At 36.9% G+C, this 10,767-nt stretch overlaps 1 protein-coding gene across 1 annotated transcript; it reads right to left on the bottom strand.

The window, feature by feature from the left end:
- Positions 1 to 8,222: 8,222 nt before the first annotated feature.
- Positions 8,223 to 9,754, bottom strand: LOC143861477 (carotenoid 9,10(9',10')-cleavage dioxygenase 1-like). The gene is made up of 5 exons (XM_077372406.1): positions 9,626 to 9,754; positions 9,170 to 9,491; positions 9,020 to 9,084; positions 8,474 to 8,635; positions 8,223 to 8,388 (listed from the first exon to the last, which is right to left on the bottom strand). The coding sequence occupies exons 1-5, from the start codon at positions 9,719 to 9,721 to the stop codon at positions 8,272 to 8,274; spliced, it is 762 nt and encodes a 253-aa protein (XP_077228521.1). The 5' UTR covers positions 9,722 to 9,754; the 3' UTR covers positions 8,223 to 8,271.
- Between the last annotated feature and the right edge of the window lie 1,013 nt (positions 9,755 to 10,767).

The following is a 10,767-nucleotide window of genomic DNA, read 5'->3' as shown; positions in this document are numbered from 1 at the left end:
TCCGATGTCTTTGGCCTTCATAAGCGGTCCAATGAGAGCTTCTTGGCCTCAATCCAAGCAATCTTGTCTTAACACCATTATGATCTACAACTTAGACATACAAACACATTAGTGATCTTAAATCACTTGTGTATTGGAATCATCAAAATAAGATGGGAATGCCAAGGTGGGAACTATTGGGCTTACAGAGTCAAGTTATGTTGTGTGTTTTGTAGTATTTTCTTACTTTCATGTACCGCCCTTATACCTTTAGTTGTAGCATGCATGTGTTTGTCCATCAAAACTTAGACACCAATTAGGCATGACACTCAAAACCTAGCTATTCTTAGGTGACATTTTCTTCATTTCTTTTGTGTATGATTATTATCCATCTCCGAGACATGCATGATTAGATAGACGTCTTCTCGGAGCTATATGTTCCCATTTCACATGATTTTCACCCAAAACACTTCAAAATCAATAAATAAATGGCATAAGAGACCAGTTGCTTGCACTTGGGTGGATGAGGTGCTCTTCAGACCTTCCAAATTCGTAACCAGGCACGAACCTTTTGTATCTCTCGTTATCCATTGCAACAGAGCATAGTATGGGATCCAGGGCCGACTTCCTTGGATTGCGACTCTTCTTTATTTAAGGTACGTCTCGAATCCGGGCTAGTCCCCGAATAGAGAGGTATCTCACTTTACATCGCCACTCATGCTGTGAGAGGCACTTCTTTCGAGAGTTCCTTGTTAAGAACCTGGACAGCATTGTATGCATGTCTCAGATCATGTCATCTTTCTTGAAAATGCACACTTTTATTCCATACACCAATGGCCATCTACACCTATCTCACACCTACCTTCTTTGTTGAGAATGACATTTTAACCAATATTGATATTGAAACTAATAATCACTTATCAAAAGACATGGAAGAAAGACAACTGGTAGCAAGCTCAGATGTTTGACCCCTCATAGGTACTACTTCCTTCTTTAGAACCTACTCCCTTGTATAAATGTCCATTACGGCACTCAAATGTCAGGCTCATTATCCTTATTGTCTTGGTTTACCGTGGGCACTCTAAATGCTAGACTCACTCTCCTTCTTGTCTTGGTTTACCATCAAAAATTCTCTGACAACCTTGATCAACATGTCCCCTCCACCTATAAGTAAGCACCAAAACAGGATTGTTGGAAACGGGCTACGGAAGAGGAGCTTTGTGCTATCCATGAAAGTAAAAATTGGGATTTAGTTCCATGCCCTCCTCATGCATCTATTATTAGAAGCAAGTGGGCCTACTCCGTAAAACTCAATTCTGATGAGAGCCTGGATTGACATAGAGCTCATATAGCAGCTCAATCTTGCAAGCAATAATAAGGGATGAACAGTGAAGAAACATTTGCTGCATTTGTTAAAATGACCAAAGTTCGTACATTGATTGCCATTGCATCTAAACAACAATGGGGTTTCCCCTATTTTAAAAAATAACTTTAAAAAAATCTACGTTTTATCCCTTTAAACAGCCACCCAAATTACAACCTCTATGTCCTCTTAAGTATGGGAAAACCCAAAGAACCCTTCGAATTTACCAAAGGGTGCCATCCAACACTGAAAAACGAGATTTTCCACTTTCCGTGTGCGTTTTCTTCCCCAATATAAATGCAACCCCTAAACATGAATGGAATCCTTCCTTCTATAGTCAAATCCGCTCAAAATCATAAAGCTTCCCTTTAGATTCCCATTTCTACAAAAAAAACCCAATTTCCCCTCTTAATAACCTTCCCAAATGGCCCAAATCGGTTTAAAATCCTTTATCTCCACCCAAACCTTCCATCACCACACAAAATATCTCTTAATTAGCTTCTTCTCATGCCCATTATTTCCAAAAAACTGACCAAATCGGATTTTAACAAACCCTAATTGATTTACCCAAAATAGAAAAATTTCCCCCTTTTTCACCTATAAATAGGCTCCCCAAGATTCTCCTTGGACACGAAAAACTACAAAGCAAAAGCCACTTACAAGCTATGTTTCTCCCTCTCTCAAGCCTTCTGGGTCCACACCGTGGACCCTTGAATACTTCTTGGCTCTTCGTAGCTTATTGCTACGGACCCTCGATCTCCAATTTCCTAATAAATCAATCCCCCAATATCTTCTCTGCAAGGCTCTTCATGGCTTATCACCATGGACCCTCGATTCCTGCTTGCTGGGCTCTTCGTGGCTATTCTATTGCTGTGAACCCTAGATTCTTTCCGCGTGGCTCTTCACAGTTTGTCATCGTGGACCCTCGATTTCTTTTTGGCTCTTCGTAGTTTATGGCTATGGACCCTCGATTTTCAGTTTCTTAACAAACCAATCATCTAACATTTTTCCTACGAGGCTCTTCGTGGCATATCGCCATGGACCCTCAATTCCTGCTTGCTTGGCTCTTCGTGGCTTACTATCACGGACCCTAGAGTCTTTCCTGCTTGGGTCTTCATGGTTTATTACCGTGGACCCTTGATCCCTGCTAGGCTCTTCGTGGCTCATCGTCACGGACCCTTGATCAAATTTTCCATTCAACTGTTGTTCCTTCTTATCTAGTTTGGTGAAAAGCCGGATCGCAACTCTATCTGGTTATTCTGTTGTTAGTAATGAGAAGTTAAGTCATGATCTGTCGTTCTGCAGTGTACCGCTACCCAAGTAGGGAGTCAGGTATACCTATATTATCGATGTTGTTGCTAAGTTATGTCTCTGGTGAAAGGCGGTTTCATTAATATGTTCTGAATGCTGAGTTATGTGTCCAACGTTTCACCAAATTACCCATGAGTCATGTTGTATGTCGGAATTTTAAAACCAAAAACCAAAATTTAATTTTCTTCAATCTTAGGTCGGCCAAAATGTGTTGTCTCGTCAGCTTTGGCACTCGTGTGACAAGCACACTCTGCCAAAGAGGGGCATCTGTAGACATCCCATTTTGATCGAACCTTAAACCATCATTTGTGAATAAAAATTCCTCAAATGAGTGAATTAGTGCCCCAAAATTTACCCTAGAGTAGGTTAGAATCCCAAGTAGGTCTCTTTAAAATTTCGTCGAAATCGGGTAAAATTACCTAATAGGACAAGCCGAGTTTGCAATATAGTGTAAAAGGAGGGTGATTTAGCCAGGAATGGAGTTGCCCAGAGGAAAAAAGTGAATCTTTAAAATGCTTCTTTTGAAGGCAGAAGAGGGGTGAATCCGAGTGCCAAGGGGTTGTTCAATAGAGGTACAAAGATACAAATATGTCACTTCTTTTTTTCCTTTTGTAATTTACTTAAACCACCCCCTTTAAAAGAAAGGTAGTTATGAATACACTTGGAGGGGTGCTCAAAGAAAGTTTAAAGGGGACAAATATACTAATTCTCTGCCTATAAATAGACAATCGATGGAATCAAAAGGGGCTTTTCATCTTTAGTAAGAGGGTGAGAGGGAGAGAAATGTAGAGAGGGAGAAATCCATTTTTCTTTTTTGTGCCTTCTTCTCAAGCAAGTTTATGATCTCCAGCCATTTTTCTGTTCAAAGCTCCGGTCAGCTCCGATTAACCATGGCCAGTATACTACCTAAGCTTATTTCCTCGCTATCATCATTCTCTGTCTTTATCAACCTTAGATCTGTCATTAGAAACCCTAATCTCAGCCTTTTGTCATCTGATCTATCATTTATCTGTAGAAATTTTGGATCTATGATTCTCTTAACTTCTAAGCCATAGATCGAAGCTCCAAAACCCTACATCTAACCTTCTTAGTATAGATTCGATTAGTCTGAGCTTTCGTCTGTATAACCTCACCTAAATCCATCTCATTTCAGCTCAAGCCCTAGTTTAGAAACCAGATCTGATAATCTTTGTTGTTATTTCACTATTTCTTCTCTTCACTAATCTCATTCCAGCAGGATTTTGAAAGATCAAAAAGAAGAAGAACGGCGATCCTCATAACTTCGGCCTCTAACTCCAATCGAGCTCCAATTATTATTTCCTTCTTCAACAAACATCTTGCCAGGAATTCAGGTTCCGTTTGATTTAAAAGAGAAAATTTCATAATTGTTACATTCTTAATGGATCTGTGATCAAGAGCTTCCAACTCCTTCGTTTTCGGTAAGTGTCCTTCTTCTAAAATATTTCATTCTCTTTGAAAATTTGCTTAAAATCTATTAGTATAGATTATGCGAGGATGAATTTGCTTAAAGTGTGCTTAAACATATGTTAGTATGGATCTTGTTTTTAGATCTTGCCTTTGTTATATCCTGAGAGAATGCATGGAACTTGACCTGTTTTGATTCATATTAGTTTAGTGGTGTACATTAAAATTTAAATGTATTTCAAGTAAGCAGATTCTAAGGTATATAGGTAAAGTATTGATCAAGGAATTTTTTTACTTTGTCTAATTTATAGATGATTTTCTTCTAGGAAACTAAGTGATAATAAGAATAGAAGTGTTGGAAATTGTACACCTGATGTACAGGTTATGTTCTTGTCTTGTTAAGTGTTCAAACTTCTAAACTAATTGTTTGAGTTAGAGTTCTATGAGCTAGATTTAAATTAAACTCCTTGAGCTAAATTTTTGTACTCCGAGCTCATTCAGTTCAGTAGTTTGGATCCCTTGCAATCTTTGACTTAAAAAGGAAAAAATAAGCATCATTAGCTATCATAACTCTTATGTTGATTGTGTAGTTAGAGTTCTATGAGCTAGATTTAAATTAAACTCCTTGAGCTAAATTTTTGTACTCCAAGCTCATTCAGTTCAGTAGTTTGGATCCCTTTCAATTTTTGACCTAAAAAGGAAAAAATAAATACGCATCATTAGCTATCATAACTCTTATGTTGATTGTGTATTGTAGCTTACTTTTGGAGCTGATTTGATTAACTTGGACTCAAGCTGAATCTGTTTTGTCAACTTATTGAAAATTAAGCACTTGGTACTTAATGTAAATATACCATGGCATAAAAAAAGGGAATAAGAGCATCATTTTCTAATAAAATTTTGTATAGAGGCTATTGTTTAAGGGTATTGCATCCTTTTCCATTGCTATCTGTAATGAAATAAGACAAACTCATGTTCTGTCATTCGTATGATTTAAATTTATTCTTCTATCAGAGCTATTGTATGGGAATCATGTTCTGTCTTTCAGAAATTTACATATCACAATTCTTCGGGACTTCTTAGATTATCCTTACTCCTGTACATGTTAGAAATGTACTTCATCAAGAGGATAGATAGAATTTTAATGGTGCTAATCATAACAGAGGATGTAAATCAAACTAAGTTAGTGTATTGAGCAAATATGGTGGTAAAAATATTGGTCCTCCTTTCTTCCTTGTTGTATAACATAGATTAAATAGAAAAGCAAAGTTAGCTTGTTTGTTCGATTTAAAACCACCTTTGTTTGAAATCGGTTTGGACTTTTTTGCAAAAATCATATTCTAGTTGAATGTGACTGTCGAATGTTTTTTTTTTTTAGTTAATTTATACATCTTAATTCTCTGTGTCCTTTTAATGCCTTGTTATAAGAATATAACCTTACTAAAGTGGAATAAGTTGAGTTGGTAGCATCAATATAGTTAGCTGTTGAGATAGGATTGCTTCTTGGACATATTCTTTTCATTGTCATTGTAGCCTTGTTTGAAAATTGAATTGCTTAGCTCATCTTGCTTTTATCCCTTTCAATTGATCCTCTTGTTAATTTATTTGTGGGACTCTATAACTATTCTTATTTTCGTATTAGTATATGGTTGTTGACTTCTTTCATTTAGATTCCTTTACATATGTGATAGTCTTAAGGGTTACTTAACAATATATTTATTTTTTAGGACAATTACAAGGGAATGATCTTTACACTATTGTTTTAGTAATGAGATTTAGTCATCCTTTCCCCATTATGATTTATCCATTAATGACCATTCCAAATTTAGCCAACAATGGAGTGAGGGCAGTGCTGAGTTGGTAATGCTATTGCTAAAGCATTGAAGTACAAGTCTCAGTCATCAAGTATTGATGCTAATGATATTCTAATTTAATAATTACACTGAATCAATTTATACCTTTTTATAAATCTCAATGAATTCTGGTAGATGTTTTCTTGATAGCAAGGGATAAAATGACATTTCAATTACTCCCTGCATAGGTTATTCCCTAATTAGTGGTTATCTCAATCTTTTAGGACAATTCTCCTTACTTATCATTGCAAGGCCAATGAAAGCGTCATCTAGAGCCGATCCTTTAGGGGGACTTGCTTAGTCCTTATAGCATCCCCTCTTCCTTTTTGTCTTCTGTGAAGACTGACCAAGTTTTTTAGATTAGTTCTCCTTATTACAATGGTTATGATGGAGCTACCCGGAGCCTCCCCTTTTAGGAGACATGCTTTGTCTCATTAGGTAGTTACCGCCTTAGCAGACCATCTTGGTCTCATGAGAGAGTCACATAGAAGACTATCCAAGTCTCATTGTTAGACACCCTTACTAAGTTAAAGACTAACTCAGTTTTTTAGATTCCCTATTCCTATTTATCATTGCAAGGGCAATGATAAGGTTACTTGTAGCCTTTTTATAGGAGACATGCTTTGTCTCATTAGCATCAGTTGTCTCTTCACCTTTTGGCAGACTAGCTCAGTCTCACTAGTACCTTTTCCCCCTTTCTTGAGCTACTAGTTAGGAGTCTATTCACTAGCTTTAGGAGTCTGTCCTCTAGTTTTAGGAGTCAGTCCTTTAGTATTAGGAGTCTATCCTATAGCATAGATATCTTTCTTCTTTCATAGAGACTAGCTCAGGGTGAAAATATTAAAACAACAGAAACATGAAAACACTTTAAAAACAACAAAAACATAAGAAAAGCAAAAATCACAAAAATTTAAAAGACACTAAGAACAATTTGGAAAAGCAGTTTTCAAACTACGTTGGTTTGATCCTCTACCACAGGGTACGTAGGCAACTTGAGACCGTCATCCCAAGTCCAATCAAACCTTTTAAACAAAAACTTTGCAAAACTTTTTCAAAAATATTGTCAAACCTTTCAAAAAGCACAAACTTCTTCTTATGCAGTAGGAACCCGTCTTAGATAGATCGGAGAATCCTAGAGTTAGGAGTGCCTCAGTCAGATCAGTTGAACATACCATCAACTGATATCTAGAATAGGGTTCACTAGATAGCCCATCTTTTTCTTAGGCAAAGCCTAGTCACATATAGGATGTAGGTTCCCATTACATGATTTCTGCCCAAATTTCTTCAAAAATAATAAAAAATGACATAAGAGATCGAGTTCGCTCGAGCGAGTGGGGTGCCTAACACCTTCCCCACTCGTAACCTGGCACAAACCTTTTCTTCTCTGGTTATCCGTTGCACAGAGCAATTTATGGATTCTAGGCGAACTTCCTGGATGACGACTCTTCTTTATATTTAGGTACGTCTTGGTCCCGAGTTTCTACTCCGAATCAAGACGTATCGCACCCGCCATGATTCATGCTGTGAGGGCACTATACTTTGAGAGAGCCGCAGTGGAGCTCTCCAACTGGTGTGGAGATAGTGAAGCCGCGGGGTCTCATCCAACTCCAAATCAAGATGTATCGTACACACCATGACTCATGCTGTGAGGGCACTACTCTGAGAGAGCCGCAGCGGAGCTCTCCATTCACTGTGGAAGATCGAGAGGCCGAGGGGCTCATCCCGCCGTCCAACGCCTTGAGATCGGGGTCCCACACAAGGGAGAGGATCATTGAATGGTTTAAAAGGGTAGAAGAGGGAATAAAGAGAAGAGAGATTTTGAATCTTGATCAACTATGCTCTAATTATCATAATCAAAGAAAAAAAAGCCCATGATAGATCACCCAATTCATATGGAAGATGGTAGAAGAAGATAGAAAAGACTAGAGAAGAAGCAAAAATGAAAGAAAGGTAATGGAATTCTTGGATATTGAAGTTCAACTCCACAACCTACGTCTTAAATATATATATATATATATATATATATATATATATATATATATATTTAACACGATGTTAATATGATAAAGCTCACAACTAGAGCTATTCATGATGGCCTCAACCTTCTAAAATAAAAACAGGGCATTCTATGATGGATACAATCCTAATAAACTAAATAACATAAATTCATTACATCAAAATAGTAATGTAAAAAATCTAAACTATCTTAACACCTAATAAGGCTATATAACTGAAATAGTCTCCCAACATCCACTGGTAGCTGATCATGAATTCCTTCAAGTTTTCCTGAAGTTTAATCCTTCCGTTCAAGACGGCCAACAACCTGGATGGTAATATTTGCTAGCATTGAGCAGGCTTCAAGATAAAAGTGCTGTGAAATCCATATGGCACCCTCTGGGGCATCGCAATTTTGGCAGTTGTGTGACCATCAAAATTCTTCGTATCAATTATGTGAACCTGCAAGGAGCAAAGGTTCGATATTCATAACTAATAATAACATAACTAAGGTTTTGGGATGATTTGGAATGGGCCTTTAACTTACTTGAGATATGTCATCATCTTCGTTATGAACAAATGATATTACCCATCCATCATCTTCCTCGAGAGCTCCATTCCTGGGTACAAATGCAGCTCCAGAACAGAACTGGTTTTCCTCAAATGTATGGTAGTCCATCTTGATCAGTGCTATAGAATCTTTCTCCCTCTGAATCAAGAGTTATAGTTATTAGTACACAAGATGTGATGAAAACTTTTTCTTCTCTGCTAAATATGTAATAGATTTTAATGGCCAGTCAATCTCATCCATGAGCATAATGCATATGAATAAATGATTTTAAAAGTTAAAGAAGTGATGATTTGTGTTAAGTTCGAATTACAAGAGGATATGGACAAAACTTCCTGCTTTGGAATACAACATAATTTTTATGGTAAATAAATATGCTTTTCAGTATAATATAGCTTGACACTCTCCAAAGTAATGACTCTAATTATTACACTTAATTGCTTTTAAACCTAAATTCCTACAAAAACAATGAAATAAATAGAGAAAAATTGCGACCTTAAATTCATGCATAAAAGTTTTCGTTACCTTAGAAATCTTATTGTCTTGTTCGTCGAAGTGTAGCTTGGCTAGCCCCCCATACTTAGACATCCCTACAATTAAGAAGTAAATAAACACTTCTTGTTCAACTAAATAATCACTGAAAAGTAAGAACAAGAAATTTGAAATAATTCTCACCACAACTAGAGCTTGCAATGGAATCTACAAGTTGAGTGTATCCATACTTGTTATGTAAACCAGTGAAGTTATTATTGATCATAGGGAAATCCATTGAGAACTCAGTCCCCGTGAGATTTCTTTCCCTAGCTACCCCAGTTTTCATGTTTAACCTCCATTCGTACAAGCGAGAGAAAAGAAATCCATCCTCTGTGAAATTATCAGAATTTTTCTCACTTGTAGCAATAGGCTTATATCCTTTAGAGAACCATTCAAATTTGTCCTGACCCAGATCTGGGCCTGGTACGACCGACCCATGAGCTCGGCAACCCCTCACTACAACCTGTTTCGGGTTAATAATTTAGCATCCATTAAATTTCTACTACAATATTCATGTGTTCTACTTTCTCTTTCTAATAATACAAAGGTATTTTGTAATAATATTACATTAACCAAAGGTTTTTTATATTTAATTACCTCATCTCCATCCTCAAAGCAATTCAGCATGTGAAAAGTGCAATGTGGTTCTACATCGAACCATTTAACTGAATATGAATCTCCATAGCGAGGCATCACCCCTATTCGTGAGTAACCTTCTTTCTCAAACTTTACCAATCTATAATAAGAAAATCGAGTTCTTTAGAAAATTTCTAAATTTGATCATTTAGCTAAGTTACATAAAAATAATAATTAAACAAAAAAATACTCACGAGCCTCCTTTCATGACCCTACCCATGTCTATAATAAGTGGAAAATCCAATATTATGTTGTACCTGAGAAGCAAAGAAGAAATGCATCAGTCCTTTGTTACATCTTTTCAGACAATTATAGATGCAATCCTTTGGATCCATGGATAGAATTATTGAATTCGAAATATTAACCGCAAGAGTAGTTTGCCAGTTTTGAAGAAGGCTTCCATTGTGCTCCAACTAATAAATGATTTTTTTATATTTTCCCACAAAAATTGCCACTTGAATATACAATTGGATTATCTACGCCCAGTGGGAAAACTGTTCCTGCACTCGAGCGCAGATAAGCATCAAAAATAGTGTAGGCCCACATTTATGGGGTGATCCGAAGCATTCATTTGAAAGGCCCTTACATAGATAGGGTGTCCCAAAAAAATGAGGTTGATAGGATCATCCTAACCCAACAATTTGTGGAGGGAAAAATGAACAAATAAGTGCAGATAAGCTTATCTCTTATCTGCGCTCGAGCGTCAAAAACAGTGTGGGCCCACAATTTTGGGGTGATCCAAAGCATTCATTTGAAAGGCCCTTTCATAGATAGGGTTTCCCCTAAAAATTATGTCCATAGGATCATCCTAACCCTTCCATATGTGGAGGAAAAAACTGGGCAGATTTGTTGGCAAACAGTATCTGTGCATTTTTTCCTCCACTTTTGGATGGGTTAGGATAATCCTATGGACCTGACTTTTTGTACAGTCCTTATCTATGTAAGAGCCTTTCAAATGAATGCTTTGGATCACCCAAAAAAATGTGGGCCCACATGAGTTTTTGATGCTCGAGAGCAGATAATTTGCGCTCGAGCGCAGGAACAATTTTCCATATATATATATATATATATATATATATATATATATATATATATATATATAT

This window comes from Tasmannia lanceolata, unplaced genomic scaffold (genome assembly GCF_043159265.1).
Source record: "Tasmannia lanceolata isolate RefF3 unplaced genomic scaffold, GAP_Taslan_0.1 ptg000003l, whole genome shotgun sequence".
In the NCBI taxonomy this organism is placed as follows: Eukaryota; Viridiplantae; Streptophyta; class Magnoliopsida; order Canellales; family Winteraceae; genus Tasmannia; species Tasmannia lanceolata.
This window is presented reverse-complemented; position numbering and strand designations above follow the sequence as displayed.

What these genes read in the sequence shown, in the direction of transcription:
- LOC143861477 (XM_077372406.1), bottom strand. Translation starts at nt 9,721, where the DNA reads ATGCCTCGCTATGGAGATTCATATTCAGTTAAATGGTTCGATGTAGAA. An exon ending in GCTTTGAGGATGGAGATGAG is followed by an intron (nt 9,492 to 9,625) that starts GTAATTAAATAT and finishes AACCCGAAACAG; the next exon opens with GTTGTAGTGAGGGGTTGCCG. An exon ending in CATTGCAAGCTCTAGTTGTG is followed by an intron (nt 9,085 to 9,169) that starts GTGAGAATTATT and finishes TCTTAATTGTAG; the next exon opens with GGATGTCTAAGTATGGGGGG.